We start from the raw sequence: 17,626 nt of genomic DNA, 5'->3' as shown, positions 1-17,626 counted from the left end.
TGAAGACTGCAGTGATGACCCTTTACACTGATGAAGACTGCAGTGATTACCGTTTACACTGATGAAGACTGCAGTGATGATGAACATTTACAGTGATGAACGTTTTGATGAAGGCTGCAGTGATTGTGAATGTGCAGTGATGGAGATTTACTGCAGTGATGATGAAAGTTTACACTGATGAAGACTGCAGTGATGATGAAAGTTTACACTGATGAAGACTGTTCGGTGATGAAAGTTCATGTTCATGAAGACTGCAGTGATGAACATTTATAGTGAAGACTGTGCAGTGATGATGAATATTTGGTGATGAAGACTGCAGTTACAAATGCTTACAGTGATGATGAACTAGGCAGCTTCAAACCTGAAGTTGGAAATAATAATTGATTCAAGAGAAACTTTATTAAAACAAAGCACTTTAACAGCCCACAGGCACAGAGACAGTAATTTTGCCACCACTCATCAAACAGCATTCTGGGTAAATTTTAATTAGAGGATGGTATTTACTTGTGAGACATAAGTCACACCAACTTTGTTTTTGATGTTGTTTTGGTTTTGATGAAATGTGAAATGTTCTGTTAGAAAAAATAGAAAACAGAAAAAGGCAGCAGCACAGCCAGTTCACGTCACTGACATCACGTAGCAATACCACGAAAAGTTCAACATAAAAGGAACAGATCATCAGGTAATGACGGGATCAATGTAGGGATCATTGGATCCTGTAGGCGTCAGTAAAAGAATCATTGGATCTGTAAGGGTTGATGTAAGCTTCTGTGGATCATGTAAGGATCAATTTTAGTATCATTGGATCATGTAAGGATCAATTTTAGTATCATTGGATCATGTAAGGGTCAATGTAAGAAGCATTGGATTATGTAAGGATCAATTTATGAATCATTGGGTCATGTAAGGGATTATGTAAGATTCAGCGGATCACATAATGATCAGTTTAACGATCATTGGATCATGCAAGGGTTGATGTAAGGATCAGTAAGGATAAGTGGCTCATGTAAGGATCGTTGGATCATGTTTCAGCTTATGCTGGGAGAGGTGACATCAGTTAAAGACTTTTTGTGATTGGAGGAATTTTATGAGCATTGACTCTAGGTTAGTACTTCCCACTTGGACAAATTCACCTGGCTGACTGAACTCTAACTGGCTGCTCTTCTCTCTTAATTATAAAATCCCTCCAGTCACTGCTGACATTTTTATGAGAAAAAGTAGAAGGTGGAATGATCTTTATCTGTTTTTCTTCCATTTGACAGTTTCGTTTCCTTGGTAATAGGAGGGGGTCAGATCTGCAGGCACGGAGCTCAGCCAATCACAGGCCTTCGTTGGCGAGGGACGCAGACACCTGATGGGAGGAGGAGATTGATTACTGAAGTAAGGTTTGTGATTTGTTTCATTTTGAGCAAAGCAAGTGGCTCACCTGGTCAGCCAGAGTGTCAAGAGGCGGAGCTTCAGCAGCATTAAGGCTTTCATGAGAAGAAGCATTGCTAAGGTGAGGAGGGGAGGAGTCAGCCTGGACAATGATGTCAGCACCGTGGTCAGTCCGAGCTTTGGCATTCTCTTTGAAGGACAGTTTGTGGCTCTCAATCTGTAAACAAACAAACAAACATGAGTTGAAAGACATTTGATTCTGATCACTTGAGAAATTTATTTTTTTGATTTGTCATTAGCTTGTTGTTAGCACATTGTTAGTGTTAGCTAGCATGTCATTAGTGCATAGTTAGTGTGTCAGACTGTTATCACATTGTTAGAGTGTTAGCGTGTCACTAGCGCATTGGTATTGTGTTAGCACATTGGTAGCATGTTAGCATGTTGTAAGCGTATTTGTTAGTGTGTTAGCATGTTGTTGGCACATTGTTAGTTTTAGCATGTTTGTAGCACATTGGTAGTTTGTTAGCACATGGTAAGTATGTTAGCATGTTGTTAGCATGTCATTAGGACAATGATAGTGCATTATCATGTTGTTAGCACATTGTTAGTGTTTGCATGTTAGCACATATGTTAAAATAGTATTAGCTTTTTTGTCAGTATGTCAAAATGTTATTCAAAAGTATACTGTTAGCACATGTTTAGCTCATTAGTAGCATGTCATTAGCATGTTATTTGCCTATGATTAACATTTTGTTAATGCGTACCTTTTTCTTTCCTCCTCCTGGAATATGAGTAACGTTGTCCAGAGAACCAACTTTAGGCTGAACATCTTTAAACTCCACTTTCTCAGACTTGATCTCCACCTTCCCTCCACCTGGGAAGAGAGGCAGAGCTTCAATATGTTGTTCTCTGTATTACCTGTCCAGGTGGAGCCACACCACTGCACATTGAAGAACATCAGAAATGTGGTTCTGTCAGTATTGAAAACAAGTCTTGTATGAGTTGTATCACACAAATAACCTGAAGTGAAAAAAACAATAATTACACAACCAACCAAGTGTCCAATGAATCACATATTCAACAGATCTTCATCAGGACTATCAGGTGTGTGGTGCATCTCGATTGACGGAGTGGAATAAGCAGGAGTGATCTAAAAACCAATCCTTCAGGAACCTGTCACTACACAGCATCAGAAACCTCTGGAAAGTCATTTGTTATCTGCAGTTACCTGGTTTGTGGTAGATGTTGTCTTTGGAGCCGCACTTAGATGTCACGTTACTGAGATCCAGCTTCTTGTTGACAATGTGAATCTGCAGAAAAACAGGTGGATGGTCAGCTCCACCTGAGAGTGATTTTACAAGTAGAAATATACAGGCAGCCATTACCTTGCCCCCTCCAGGTGAGTGCTTCAGGTTCTCTGTGGATCCCACCTTGGACTTCACATAGCTGAGGTCGGGCATTGGATGGGAGGGAAGAGGAGGTGTCCGTCCACGAGCTGAGCCTGGAGACCTTGGCGGGGTCCGGACCACCGCCACCTATAGGACCACACCATTTAAACTATGTTAATCAAAACAAGTTGAACTAGCAGTCAGAAATAACTTCACAGAGCAAAGCAAACCAGTTTAACTAAACTAGTACCCTGAATGAACCACTGAACTAAACTAGTACCCTGAATGAACCATCTGAACCCCTTTGGGTCAGTCTGAATCACTTTGAGTCTGAATCACTTTGGATTCATCTTTCAAGTTAAAAGCCCTGATACTATACACGTTTTTTCTCTTTAAATTCAAGCCATGTTTTATTTTGATACTCAACAGGATGTCATGTGCTTCGTTAAAAAAAAAATTGCTGTTTCAAATTTTAGACCAATTTGAAGAAAAATATCAAACAGGTCATTAGATGGCAGGTGGAGAGACGGACAGGTGACAGAACAGGTGATTTCAGGTGTTTGGACCTTCTTCACATCTTTGTTGGGAGTGGACGACCTGCTGGCAGGTGAACGACTTCCTGGACTGCTGACGCCGTCGACAGACTCTGACAGACAGACAGGCAGACAGGTGAGTCTCGGGGGAACTGCTTTAATGGTTTCACTGGATATACTGGTGAGGTGTACCTGTACTCTTGGCTGAGATCATCTTTGCAGCTCTGCTGCCCCCTGCTGGTCTGGAGGCCTAAAACACACAAACTGGGTTAACCTCAGAAGCAACTTTACGTTGTAGACTACTGGACCCGTCTGGTTCTGGTTACTGGAAGTGACATCTGATGTTTAGTTAATCTGAACCTTAACCACCACAAATGAACTCCTAACCTTTGACCTTTGACCTGTCTGTAACCCTCAGATCTCTGAAGATTGTTAAAGGAGACATGCATGTGCAGATGAGACTCACCTGTTTTCCCAGAAACACAAACAATATTTTACCTTGATGGCGTCATGAGTGGGGTCCTTTACAGCTGCTTTACCTGAGGAGGGGGAGGAGATGTGTTAGTCTGTTTCCATGACAACTAGGAGATCAGAAAGTTAGAGATGGTCTGGGAAACAGGAAGTGATCGGAATGTGCCATTTTCAGCAAGAGAAGAAGAAAATTTTTTTTTTCAAAAACTTAACGCAGAGGAGTAGAGGCCGGGCCAGGAGTTCCACAAGGAGGAGCAGAGGGAGGCAGGAGTAGAAGAGAAGGTGTGGAGAAAGTGAGCTGAGAGAGAAGGAGAAAGTCCATTGACAGGAGGAGCAGAGGAAGAAGGAGCAGCAGGACAGAACTTTCCCAGTCAGGAGTACGAGTTTCTGGTTTCCTGAGAGATGCAAAGGAGGTGATTGTTCTGGTTCTCCAGTGGACACGACCTCCTCAGCACTGCTACTTCTTCCTGATGCACTTATTCGCTCTCCTCCCACACCTCCACCTTCTCTTCATCAGTTTGAGGTGCAGGTGAGTAGCAAGTTCTCTTTCCCACTATCTTCCAGCTGCTCCTCCTTTTTCTCTCCTCCTCCAGTCCACTGACTCTTCCCTTCTTTTGTCTCTCTCTTGCGCCTCCTGCTGACTGATCCTGAAAACCTCACTTCAAACTTCTTTGTCCTCCTGCTCCTCCTGTTCTGCACTTCAGTTTTGGAGTTTGTAAAGAAAACAGATTGACTGGTCTGAGGGAGGAGGTGGAGTTTAGTGAGGAGAAGAGGAGAGGAGAGAGAAGGAGAGGGAAATGCAAGGAGGTGAAACACCCATCAGCTGGTGTTGATTCATCCAGAACACAGTGACCTTGAAAAACTGAAACCAAGTCCATTTTTTAATTCAGGTAGGACCACAAATGGGAGGAGTCAGAGAGAGGAGATCTGAAGGAGGCGCTCACCTCCTTCTGTGAGCACTGAGTCAGTTTTAGGAACTGTTGAATGTTATAGACCACTGTGACACTGGAATGGTTCAGCGCAGAGCAGTCTGCTAACAAGATAAGACTTTGAGCCGCCATCTTGCTCAGAGCTACACGTGCAAGTGGCAGCAGATCAGAAGAATCTAATAATAATAATAATAACTTTTATTTATAATGCACTTTACATTCACAGTGAATCTTAAAGTGCTACAAAGAGTGAACATCAGATAGCATCAGGATAAAAGCAACTATAAAAGCAACCGAGAGCAAAACAACCAGCAGGATAACGCCTCAGAATGAACACATCAAAAAAACTTAAAATGCACAAAATGCAGATAAATCTAAATAAAAAACTAATCACAGTGAAGGAGTTGGATATTTTTCCATCAGTAGCTATAATTATTGGAGACAGCACTTCAAAGGCTGTGACATTTCATCCTATTAGATCATTCATCATTTTAAATTAAAATGAAATGTTTGTGTTGGACAGTGGAGTCAGACTGAGTGCTCCTGTCTCAGCTTTTGTAATACTGGAATGGAACAAAAAATTGTTTAGAAATGTTATTTTTGTTAATAACATACAGTACACATGGGTGTTTGATGGATAACTGTAAACAATTGTAAAATAAATGGAATATAGGATTTTTTTGACTGACTCTGGAATGGAGAAATCTGATCCCATGTCAGTTTTAGCTCAGATTTGAAGCATGATTGATTATTAAAAGATCATATCAGTGATTGACAGGTCAACACAAACCTCCCACCATCTGTTGCTCCTCGGGGGCGGGGCCATTTTTAACGAGGGCAGAGTCTCCATCCATTATCGCTCCTGAAATGAAGAGAAACAACTTTTAACGAGTTTAAAGATTTGTATATTCAAATTATTATTTCAAATTTTCAATTCAGCTTATTTATACAGCGCCAAGTCACAACAAAAGTTGTCTCGGGGCACTGAACAGAAACATTCGTATATAAAAATAATAATTTAACATTATTTATCTGAGGAGCAGACTGCTTTGAGTTTAACTCCATCACAGAACTCTCATCTTGAGCAAACATGAAGGCGACAGTGGAAAGGAAAAACTCCCTCATGAGGAAGAAACCTTCAGCAGAACCAGGCTCAGGACAAGCGACCATCTGCTTCGACCGGCTGGGTTTGGTAGGAACAGATACACAATGGCAGGTCAAGAATCACATGCTAAGATAGAAATAGTATCAAATGAAAACTATTTAATTTTAACCAAAAAAGCCCATGCTCAATAATCCAGAAACGTTTCAGAAAAAAAAAGTAAAGACTGTCCAGATGACCTGACTGAAAATTGTTGGTATTTTAACAATTCATTTAAGGACATGAGGTCAATTTGTCCTCTAGTAGTCTAAGCCTATAGCAGCATAACAAGCCAACCCTAACTATAGGATTTATCAAAAGTAAAGTGTTAAGCTCAGTCTTAAAACTGGACAATGTGTCAGCCTCATGGGCAGAAACTGGAAGGTGGTTCCACAAGAGAGGAGCCTGATAACGGAAAGATCTTCCTCCCATTCTGTTTTTGGAAACTCTAGGAACCGTGAGTAAGCCTGCAGTCTGAGAGTGAAGTGCTCTGTTAGGAAAATATGGAACAATAAGATCTGTAACATAAGATGGAGCTAGGTTGTTGAGAGTTTTGTAGGTTAGAAGTAAGATTTTGAATTCAGTTCTGGATTTGACAGGGAGCCAGTGGAGAGAAGCTAAAACTGGAGAGAGATTATCTCTCCTACTAACTCCAGTTAAGACTCTGGCAGCAGCATTTTGGATCAACTGAAGACTTTTTAAAGACGTATTTGGACACACAGATAACAAACCATTGCAATAGTCCAGTCTAGATGTGATAAATGCATGAACCAGTTTTTCTGCATCATTTTTAGATGTTTCTAATTTTAGTGATATTACACAGGTGGAAAAAGGAGGTTCTAGTAATGTTTTTAATGTGGGGGACAAAAGACATGTCCTGATCAAAAATATCACCAAGATTTAACATTAGAGCTGGAGGCCATATCAATGCCATCTATGAAGGGAGAAAGACTGAAAAATTAATTCCTAAGATGCTCTGGTCCAAAAACTAAAACCTCAGTCTTGAATGTGTTCAAAAGCAGAAAATTTAGGGTCATCCAGGTTTTTATGTCTTTAAGACATGCTTGTAGTCCAAGTAGCTGATTGGATTCAGACGACTTCTGTTGTGACGTGGCACTATATATATTATTTAAAACAGAACCTGTTATCAAAGTGCTTAACAACAACAATCAATATAATTGAGTTTCATCAGCATAACAATGAAAATTTATCCCATATTGTTTAATAACTTTACCTAATGGAAGCATAAGGTAAAGAGTATTGGTCCAAGCACTGAACCCTGGGGAACTCCATGACTAGCTTTGGTGTATGAAGAAGATTCATTATTTATATTTACAAATTGGAATTTATCAGATAAATATGATTTACACCAATTTAGAGCTGTTCCTGTAATTCCAAAATCATATTCAAGTCTCTGTAGAATATTATGATCAGCTGTATCAAATGCAGCACTGAGGTCTAACAGGACCAGTGTAGACACCTGTCCATTGTCAGAGGCCATGAGAATATTATTGGTAACTTTCACCAGTGCATATTCAGTGCTGTGGTGAGCTCTAAACCCTGACTGAAACTCTTCAAACAGATTATTTGTTTGCAGATGATCATGTAACTGACCAGCAACTATTTTCTCTAGAATTTTTGAGATGAAAGTTAGATTAGATATAGGTCTATAATTGGCTAGGATTCCTAAATCAAGGTTATGTTTCTTTAGTAAAGTTTAAATTACAGCAATCTTAAAGCTCTGTGGTACATAACCATTCAGATTAAGCAGATCCAATATTACAGTACGGAGTTGAAAACAGCAAACCTCATCAGAACCTCAGAACCTTTGACCCATGAATTGTGATCAGAACACTCACGTCCCACCAGAGACAAACTGATCTCAACCATCCATCGTCCATGAAGATCTAAACTCAGCCCTGGATTAAAACGAGGATCTTTTTCATTTTTAACACATAGAACTGAACCGTTCAATGTTTCTGAGTCAGGATCTGAAGATCCAGCTGCTAATCTTTGAACTTGATGAGCACAGGTTTGGTTTTACATCTGACCTGACTGCAGACTTCACATTTGAGCAGATGCATGGTTGGTGCTCCAGTTTTCTGCTGCTTCAATCTTCAGTTGGTGGTCTGGACTCTGGCAGGTGGTCTGGACTTTGACAGGTGGTCTGGACCCTGACAGGTGGTCTGGACTCTGGCAGGTGGTCTGGACATGTGTCTGACTAGCTGCCAGAGTTTAGCAACATTTCACGTATGAATTAATTTATTTGGCTCAGAGATAAAAACTTTATCGAGTGTTTTTGTTTCTTCCAGCTGTTCTGGACCGACAGGTTCTGCACACCTGGCCTGTTTTCAGATACCTGACCCAAATGTTCTGTTGTCACAGAGAACAGCCTCAAACAGAACCAGAACAACAAGGAGAACCTGCTCCACCAAGAACCGGTGTTCCACAAAACTGAGGAGGAACGAGAACCAGGAAAGCATTAGCACTGAAAAACCCGGACCTCCTGAACCGGAACAACTGCACACTCGCTCACTTCCATCATGCAGTCCGGAGCACAGGAGAGGAGGAGGAGGAGGAGGTGAGCAGGCCTCAGTTAGCTCAAAACCATCTGCCATGATGCTGCAGCAACATGAAAAAAATAAACTACGTTTCTATCAGATAGCTGTTTCCTCCTGCACACACCTCCTGCTCCTTCTCCTCCTCTTCCTCCTGCTCCTCCGAAGCCCGCAGGCTAACCAGCTCCATGCGGCGCTCCCAGAACAGAACCTCCCTTTTCTGCTGTGGCTCCCGGAGGAGACGAGCTGAGGAGGAGAAGGATGAGGAGGCAGAGGAGGAGGAAAGAGAAGAGGAAGAGGAGATCTTACCTCCTGCTGCTGTTCCTGCTGCTGCGGTCAGTCTGCTACTCCACCCTGCCGTCGCTCTGAGAGGGAGGGGCTTCTGTTGCCATGGCAACCAGTAGCATCCTCCCGCCGGGGGAAGGGTTGCTGTTGCCGTGGCAACCAGCAGCATCCAGCCTCTTTGGCAGTTGTTTTCACTTTCACTGTGGACCATGCAAATGTCTGGACACCCCCAAACAGGAAGTGACATCAGTGAAGCTTTTTATTTCTGTTGAGTTCAGTTGATTTTTTTGTTTGTTTTGTAAACAATGACGTTTGATTATGATGTTTGTTTACTTTAATATACTGTTTACCCTTTTTATATCAAGAGATTTGATGTGATTTAATGTGGTATTTGTTTCTAAACACTCTGGGATGATGACCTGGAGGTGCTGCTGAAACCCTGAACAGAAAATGATTTTTTTAGTTTATTTGATTTATTTAATCCTCCTCAGTCCAAACAATATTTAAGAAAATAAAACGAGGTTCTTAAATTGCGGCATATCTATTTGTCCATCAGGTGTCCCTGAGGAACACCACAGCTTTGAATTTAGTGCTGATTCACTGATCTGACCAGAGATCAGCAGTTGCTGATGCTGTTTTAACTTTTAGCTCCTTCAGATGCGTGTTGACTTTTGTTTTTTATAACTTTTTATTCATCTTTTAAAATAGGTTTATTTACAAATATATTGATCTAACATTGAGATGTCTTCAGTTGGTAATAAAACATTTTTCTCGTCAACATCTGTTTCATCTACTGGCTCCATTTTGTCTTCTTATCCTACTTTTACCCAGAGTTCTGCTAGTTTTAGTTTTAACAACTCAGTTTAAGCCTTTTTTTTGTTTAATTTCAGTAAATTTATTCAGCACTCAACAGTCAGTCTGCATTTTCCTACAAAATATGATTTCTCTTGTTAATTACATTTATTTTTGTCAGTTTTTCATAAAGACACGACTCTGCAGTGGAGCAGAACTACTTGGAGACGGTCGATGCAGAAACCAGGAAGTGGCTGGAATACGCCAGTTTGAACCATCAGGTCCTCTTAGTCTACCAGGGTAAGGACTCCAGGACTGCACAGATTACTGGGAGAGGTATGCAGTATTTGTTGTTTTTATTTCTGTATATGGCACCCGGTTGTCTGGAATCTGCTACTGTTGGAGCCATAAATAATAAAAACGAAAATTAGTGTTTGTCTGCAGATTATGTAATTTTATTTACCAGTAATACAGTCATCTCCAGCAGACCTGGGTGTGAGTCAGATTAAGAACTGGTCAGTATGGGAGCTCACCATTCTTGTAATCCAGCAAGGCTGTGTACAGAGTCCTCTCCTGTTTAAACACAACTGCGTAGCGACCCACAGTACCAGCACCACACACACATCACAAGTGACAGGCCGACACTGCGTACAATTATTTAAAAAAAACTTAGGTTCTACTGAATCTGACTGTATTTTTACTATATATTGTAAAATTTAATTTTTCATTGTGAACTGGTGGAAAATAAACTGAATGATGTCCAAGTGAAAAACACCACATTTGTCCTGAGAACAGATTTATTTCTGACACAGCAGCGGACACAGAAGGATTGCATTTACAGTTTCAGAGGTTAATCCTCTTCTAACCCTCCACTGAAGCCCTCCCTCCCCACTTCACTACGAAAACCCCACTCATGTGACCACTGAGACTCCACCCACCTGACCGTGTAAGTGTAAACCACCACTGAGACTGCATCCACTTGACCCTTTAAGCCCAACCCACCATTGAGACCCCACCCACCTGACCGTGTAAGCCTAAACCATCACTGAGACCCCACCCACCTGATCCATTAAACCCAACCCACCACCGAGACTCCACTCACCAGACCCATTAAACCCAACTCACCACTGATACTCCACCCAGCTGACCCTTTAAGCTCAACCCACCACTGAGACTCCACCCACCTGATCCATTAAAACCCAACCCACCACTGATACTCCACCCACCTGACCCTTTAAGCCCAACCCACAATTGAGACCCTACCCACCCACCAGACCCAATAAACCCAACCCACCACTGAGACTCCACCCACCTAACCCATTAAACACAACCCACCACTGAGACCCCACCCACCTGACCCCTTAAGCCCAACCCATCACACCATCCTTCATACCTGATCACTGAATCCCCACCCACATGACCACGGCTCCAGTTTCCAGTTCAAAAATCAAGCGGTCCCCTCAAACAGCATCAGATGGATTTTAATCCACATTTACAGTAAAATTATTGAATAAACTACAAAAACATTGATGAGTTCAGGGAAGAGGAGGAAGTTTAATGTAATCCTGAGAGTTTTCCTCTACACATCAACTACTTTAAGGTTTATATGGTTATTGGAGTTATTACGGTTAACTAGTACTATGAGCTTATCTTGCTGGACCAAACAGAACCTGACCCGTTCACTTTAAAAGTCTGAGCCAAGTGTAAACTTGCATGAAACAATTTCAAATAAAAACATTCTCAAAGATAAAGTAAACCGTATCGAACTGTAAAAACAAATAATGATTTAAATTTCATTTGTCAGTTTTATAATTTTATTGCCATATTTTTCAACCTAACTGATTATCTTTCATTTAACCTGAGAGCTCTGCATGATGTCATGTAGAGATGGGAGCTCCGTCTACTGGCGAGTGTCCTGTTACCATTGTTACCATTGTGACTTTTATTTCCTTTAAAAAAGTACTTATTTTAATCTTGTGAGGAAGTGCCAAGAGAAAAACTGAATTTTTAAGTGCTGAGTTGCAAATATTGAATGCACTGCCTCCAAACAATAAATGTTCTGCCTCCAAACAATGGATGCTTTAACTTTAACAATAAATGCTCCACCTAATAATGATAGTTTCGCCACATGATATTATTGGATGAATGCACCGCCTTCAAAATATAAATGTCAGGCTCTAACAATCACATCTAGTTGCATCACATGCTAAGAATGGAATGAGGTTCCACCTCCATACATTGAATAATCTGCCTGCTAACAGATTTTTTCTTCTAAAATTAAATGCTCCACTTTCTAAGAATGGCTGCTCCTCCTTCAACAATGGATGCTCCGCCTCCAAAAGAAATGGATGCTCCTCCTTCAACAATGGATGCTCCGCCTCCAAAAGAAATGGATGCCACGCCTTCAAACAATGCTTATGTTTTACTTTTAAAAGATTGACTGATGCTCCGCCTCTAAATAATGGATGCTTTACTTGCTAACAAAGTTTGCTCCACCCACCAGCCATCAGTTTCTGTGTCAGTCGTGTTATATTAACAAACATTATTGTTTATATAGAGGCTCCCTGAATTAAAAAATCAGTCTCAGTGCAAAGAGGATTGTGTAAACAAAGCAGTGACCATCAATTACCCACAATCCAGCTCGTCTTGAAGACACAGAGTTCAGCTTGAGTGTTGTAACCTGTAAAATGGTTCCAGATTGTTATTAAAATTATTTTCAGCAGCAAAAAGTTTGTAGTGTCAAATGTTCTCTCAGAACCCATCAGGTCCTTTGAGTTTGCAACAAAACAGAACCAAAGTTTATCTTTAAACCCCTCCACACTGGGGCACAGACCCAGACAGGGCTCGCTTTTTGAGCAGTGCCCCCTGCTGGCAGAGCAGCACAAAAAGCTGGTGATCAATGTTCCGATTAAGACAGAAATGATCAACAAATACACAAACTCCAGCAACCCTGGGGAAGCAGCTGGTCAGATCCAGTGGTTAGTCTAAATGTGAAAATGAGCAGAACCATAAAAAGACCTGACTGACAGATCTGTGTCCTGCCCTGTGATTGGCTGCTCTGCTCTGGTCTCTGATTGGCTGGCCACATCACAGGCTGGGATCAGGATGACGCAGGCTGTCAGAGGTTGGAGGACTGTTTGATGCTGTGGAAGGATACTCTGCTGGGCGATGTGGGCAGTGATGTGGCACGAATGGTCCGGCTGCGGATGGAGTGACGGTCATGCCAACGACTCCATCGCTTCCTGACTGCAGAGCGCACCTGCACACAGACGGACAGGTGTGTAAGGTTAAACAAACAAAACTTAAACTAAAACCACATAAATTAAAACGTTACGGGGCCAAGTGCAGAACCCAGAGGAATGCCGCAGAACAATGTTTTCATTGTTGGGTATGTTAGATGTCAGAAATGCATTTGAATAATCTGAAAACAAAAAAAGTTTTGATTTGTTTCTTGGAATTGAATTACCTCAGTGTTGAGAAAACAGTAGAAGACGGAGACAAAGAAGCCCTGCAGAAACATGGAGGGATCGTATCAGTGGCAGCAGGAGGATAAACAAGTTGTTTTAATGCTGCTAACGCTAACACACTGGTTTTATTTACAGAAAGGAGACACTCTGATTCTAACAACTGTTTTGTGCAAACTGTAAAACAAAGGTTATGTAACATCATGAATGTGCACAGAGGGAAATGCAACATGGCAGTTCTGGTTCCTGGTTCCTGCTGGTTTCAGCTCCTAACAAAGAGGGAAGGCGGGAACAGTTGGTCAGAATGTGTCCACGGTCTTTGTGCAAAGACTGAATCAGCCTCATCTCCTGAGACTGAGCTGCAACATTAGTCTGATGACGTATTGGATGAAGCTCAACAAACCTGAAACGACTCCAGGATGGAGTTGAAGTAGATGAAGACGATTCGAGCAACTTCGTCTTCTCCTCCAGGATTCACAAAGAACAGCATGTAGGTGATTCCTAACAGAGGCAGCAACACCAGCGTTGCCTTCACTGCCTTCCTACAGCACAGACGAGAACAAGGAGATGTTCACACAAACTAGCCTAACCCAGACTCTGTCCAAAATACCCCAGACACTTTAAAAAATAAATCTCAAATGTGATAGATCCAGAGCCCATTACAGTCCTGATCCCATCGGCCCTGAAGGGGACTTGAGGTCTTACCTGTACTGGATGGTCTCTGAAGTGGTGGATGCCCTCAGTTTGGTCATCAGGATCCGAACGATGTTGAACAGGAAGACAAAGTTAATCTGAGGAGATTATGATGTTTGAAGGTTTAGAGAATATGTATTCAGAGGAAGGCTGACGGCAAATATTGTAGAGATTAGATCTCATCCTTTCTGGTCTTACAAAATGTTTGTTTTGTTGATTGGACTTAACATAATTTTATATTGACTGAATTTAAGGTGGACTGGCTGTATTTAAGGTAGGCCGGCCGTGTTCTTACCAGCAGAACCAGAATCATTGGGCCTTGGTAGATATAGTCCGTATAAACACCTGCTCTCTTTCCAAACCAGCATCTGTTGATTAAAGAACATAAAACAATTAAATACAACCAACAAGACCTTCAGGATAATAACAACTTTAACCGGGGGACTCCGGTATTCTGACAGGGGCTCAGAAGAAGGTTTAGAGTAGACTCTGTCCACAGCCATAGGACTGAGGATAATTCTGGGTAAAACCTGGTCTTTGTGAATTTACCACCATCGGCCATTTGTCTTATGAAACATCAACAACTGAAAGGAAACTGAGACACCTGAGAGACATCTTAGACCTCTAAAGGCACACGAAAGACACCTTAGAAACTAGAAAGTCACCTGAGACATCTAAAAGACACGTTAGACAAGAGAGGCACTTAAGAGACACCTTAGGCACTCAAGACACATCTGAGACAACTGAGACACATAAAACACACAAGAGACTTGAGAGACACTTTAAACACCAGAGAGACACTTGAGACATCTAAGATTCATCAGAGACACATGAGAGACATCTGAGACAGATATCTGAAAGACATCTGAAAGGCACCTGAGAGGTACCTGACAGACACCTGAAACACCTGACCATTCTCCGAGGGACACTTGAAAAACACCCAAGAAGTATTTGAGACAGCTATAAGATACTGAGAGGCATCTGAGGTACAATAAGACACACCTGAGGAACACCTGAGGAACACCTGAGACATACCTGAGGAACACCTGAGACATACCTGAGGAAAACCTGAGGAACACACATCAATATTGGCTGCAACACAACGGCCTGTTTTTTATCAGCTGCGCTGAAAATCTGCCTCTGCTCGGAATGATGGGGTCACTAACTAACAAGCAGGGCTCAGGCTGCGGTCATGGGACTCCAGGTAGGTACAGTTGTGTTTGTTCCACCTGAGAGAGTTTCGGTGAGCAGAACACTTCCTGTGGGACTCACTTCTCGTTGTCGTAGTACAGCTTCCCAAAAGCCCATGCCACGATTATAGGAAATGGAATGCCTGCAACCAGACAGACAGGTGAACTGAGAGGACAGACAGGTGAGCTGGGAGGACAAACAGGTAAACTGACCCCAGCCGATGCAAACGAACATCCACTTCCTGAGTTTGTCGGTGGAATAAGTGAGAACGACGGCGGTGTGCAGGTAACATCCTTCACCGAACATCCAGAAGAAGTTGGTCACATGGAAGTAGTTATATGCTGCCGTCACCAACCTGCACCACACCTGAGGAGGGGAGGAGCCATGAGTGTGTTCGTATGGTCAGTCAGTATCTTACCTGCTGCAGTCTGAGCGCTCCGTTTGAAATATCATGGAGGATTTCAGGAGCACGAGACAAACGCGCTTGAGTTTAGGAGCCTTTTAACGCCTGAGGTCTAAATTCTGGCGAAACTGATCAGGTCCAAAGACCGAAACTAAGTAAAAGCTGCCAAAGTAAAAATAAAATAAAATAAAAACCTCTGAGCAGCCACAGTCCAAAAATAAAAAAATAAAATCACTGAAAGAACACCCAGAGTACTACTGATCAATCCACTGTAAAATAATCAACGAAAGACTAGATCATTAGAATAAAAACATAAGGAATCGGATTCAGGACTGGATCAGAATACTGGATCAGGAGACTAGATCAGGATGTTTGAGCCGTTTCTGTGTCTCTGATCTGAATATTGATCAACTCGTCTCACCTGGACAAACTGAGCGCGCTCAGACTGACCCCAAAGATTTCCCATACTTTACAAATGTGACTGTACTCTGTGTGTGTGTGTGTGTGTGTGTGTGTGTGTGTGTGTGTGTGTGTGTGCGTGCGTGTGTGCATGTGTGTGTGTGTGGTGAGGGATCACCTGGTTTCGCTCGGTGACCGAGGGGTTCATTGTCAGCTGGACGATGAACCAGGTGGCGTTCCTCAGGATGAAGGCTGAGATCAGATTCCAGTGGATGATATTCCTCAAACAGCGAATACTTCTGTAACACGCACACACGTACACGCACACACATGCACACACATGCACGCACACACACATCTTGAGGATCCTGCAGGTTGAGTTTTAGTCAGTAGATCTGAAGTCAGCATGAGTTGGTTGTAGTGTTTAAAAATCCACAGTCGGTTTCCTTCATGGAGGACCTGATCGGTGTTTGTCGGTTCAGCGGTCCGGAACCAGACCAGAACCATTCTGACCCACAGCAGGTTTTATAATGAGATTAAACCAACCTCAAAGGAACAGCAAGATAATACAGATTACTGCACCATAAGAACTGAATCCAGATGTGTTAAACTGGTTCTAATTCCTGATCCAGCAGCTTGCAGAACCTCCATCAGCTTCAGTACAGTTCTGTAGGACTTCATCAGTCTCTCACTGGTTCTAGAGGGATTTTTGCCCAGTCTACTTCCTTCAGTTCTTTGAGGTTTCTGCTCAGCTCCATGAAGGTCCTGCCAGAGCATTTCAGTCACACTAAGGTTCTGGACCATTGCAGCACCATGGTTCTGTTCTTTTTGACCTGTTCTCTTGTAGATCAGCTGCTGTGTTTGGGATCATGGTCCTGTTGGACCCAGTTTAGTCCAACAGAGGAGTTCACAGTCAACTCAGTGACTGTAGAGAACCCATACCATCGTCCCTCCACCACCGTGCTGACAGCTGGTATGATATGTTTGTGTCAATATGCTGCGTTTGCTGCAGTGCATTATGGGTAAACGTGTCCTTTGGTCTCATGTGTCTGAAGGACACTCTTCCAAAAGTCCTGTGATTCATTCAGTCCATTCAGAGAAAACATTCCAGTTTTATTTATTTTTAAACAAGCCTAAATTTCATTGCTGGATTTTACATAATCTGCATTTTGTGTTTATGACATGAAGCCTCCAAGTGGGTCTGATGGTGCTTTCATTTGGACCTGGAACCATTTTAACACTCCTGTAACACCTGGACAGCTTGGTTCCTAACACGGCTGATGATAGCAACAAGCCTGCCAGCCAACAGGTGACAGGCGAGGTACACCTGAGCAGATCTCTAGTTCATCACAGGATCAACACAAAGACACGTGAGATGAGCAAATGTGTTCAGAACTATAGTGCATGACAGCAATCATCCACCAAATCAGGTGTTTGGCAGTGTCATCCCTAACATCTGTCCTTTAGCTTCACACATCTCCCTCCAAGTCTTTAGCAGAAGAATCTCATGCAGACAGACCCTAACCCGTTCATCCTGCTTTGGACAATGCTCAGACCACGCTGACTGGTATCAGGGGACCATGTGTGCCAAAGTGGATAGAGACAAACAATTGGACGTGATTTACCTAAGTCTCATGAAGAGCGTGAAGGCGAGCAGCAGAGCTCCCAGAGAGATGCAGTGGCCCAGGTAGTTGATGATGACCGCCACCTGATAGTGAACTTTACTTTTCCTCTGAAAACACAGAAACACAAACAGATTCAACATTTCAAGCATCAGAGCAGACATGCCGCAGAACCCAATGGCTCAGAGACCAGAACATGGCAGAATGAGCCCGGCTTTTAATCAGGGTCCACAAAGTATCAGGTGGGATGAGTATGGAGATTTGGGAAACAATTCCAGAAACTTCATGCTAGCCTGCTTTATCCAACCAGAAACCAGTTCTGATTCTATTCTCTATCCAGTCAGAAACCAGTTTTTATGCTCTATCCAATCAGAAAACAG

General features: G+C 42.4%; 2 protein-coding genes across 2 annotated transcripts in view; both read right to left on the bottom strand.

Annotated features, from left to right (window-relative positions):
• Positions 1-470: 470 nt before the first annotated feature.
• maptb (microtubule-associated protein tau b) lies at positions 471-8,772 on the bottom strand. Its single transcript, XM_037688657.1, has 10 exons — positions 8,707-8,772; positions 5,489-5,560; positions 3,797-3,837; positions 3,491-3,548; positions 3,332-3,411; positions 2,763-2,912; positions 2,606-2,687; positions 2,142-2,251; positions 1,427-1,594; positions 471-1,351 (listed from the first exon to the last, which is right to left on the bottom strand). The coding sequence occupies exons 2-10, from the start codon at positions 5,550-5,552 to the stop codon at positions 1,319-1,321; spliced, it is 786 nt and encodes a 261-aa protein (XP_037544585.1). The 5' UTR covers positions 5,553-5,560; positions 8,707-8,772; the 3' UTR covers positions 471-1,318.
• Positions 8,773-12,592: 3,820 nt separating this feature from the next.
• The window catches only part of crhr1 (corticotropin releasing hormone receptor 1), an 18,265-nt gene continuing 13,231 nt past the window's right edge, over positions 12,593-17,626 (bottom strand). Inside the window, exons 6-14 of the mRNA XM_037688656.1 lie at positions 17,250-17,356; positions 15,803-15,923; positions 15,035-15,188; positions 14,904-14,964; positions 13,927-13,999; positions 13,644-13,729; positions 13,342-13,480; positions 12,941-12,982; positions 12,593-12,733 (exon numbers count right to left, since the gene is read on the bottom strand). Coding sequence (XP_037544584.1) covers positions 12,593-12,733; positions 12,941-12,982; positions 13,342-13,480; positions 13,644-13,729; positions 13,927-13,999; positions 14,904-14,964; positions 15,035-15,188; positions 15,803-15,923; positions 17,250-17,356 — 924 coding nt within the window. The remainder of the gene's footprint in view (positions 12,734-12,940; positions 12,983-13,341; positions 13,481-13,643; positions 13,730-13,926; positions 14,000-14,903; positions 14,965-15,034; positions 15,189-15,802; positions 15,924-17,249; positions 17,357-17,626) is intronic.

This window comes from Nematolebias whitei, chromosome 15, assembly GCF_014905685.2.
Source record: "Nematolebias whitei isolate Nwh7 chromosome 15, NemWhi1, whole genome shotgun sequence".
Taxonomy (NCBI): domain Eukaryota; kingdom Metazoa; phylum Chordata; class Actinopteri; order Cyprinodontiformes; family Rivulidae; genus Nematolebias; species Nematolebias whitei.
Note: the sequence above shows the minus strand (reverse complement) of the source record. Positions and strands in the feature narration are given on the sequence as shown.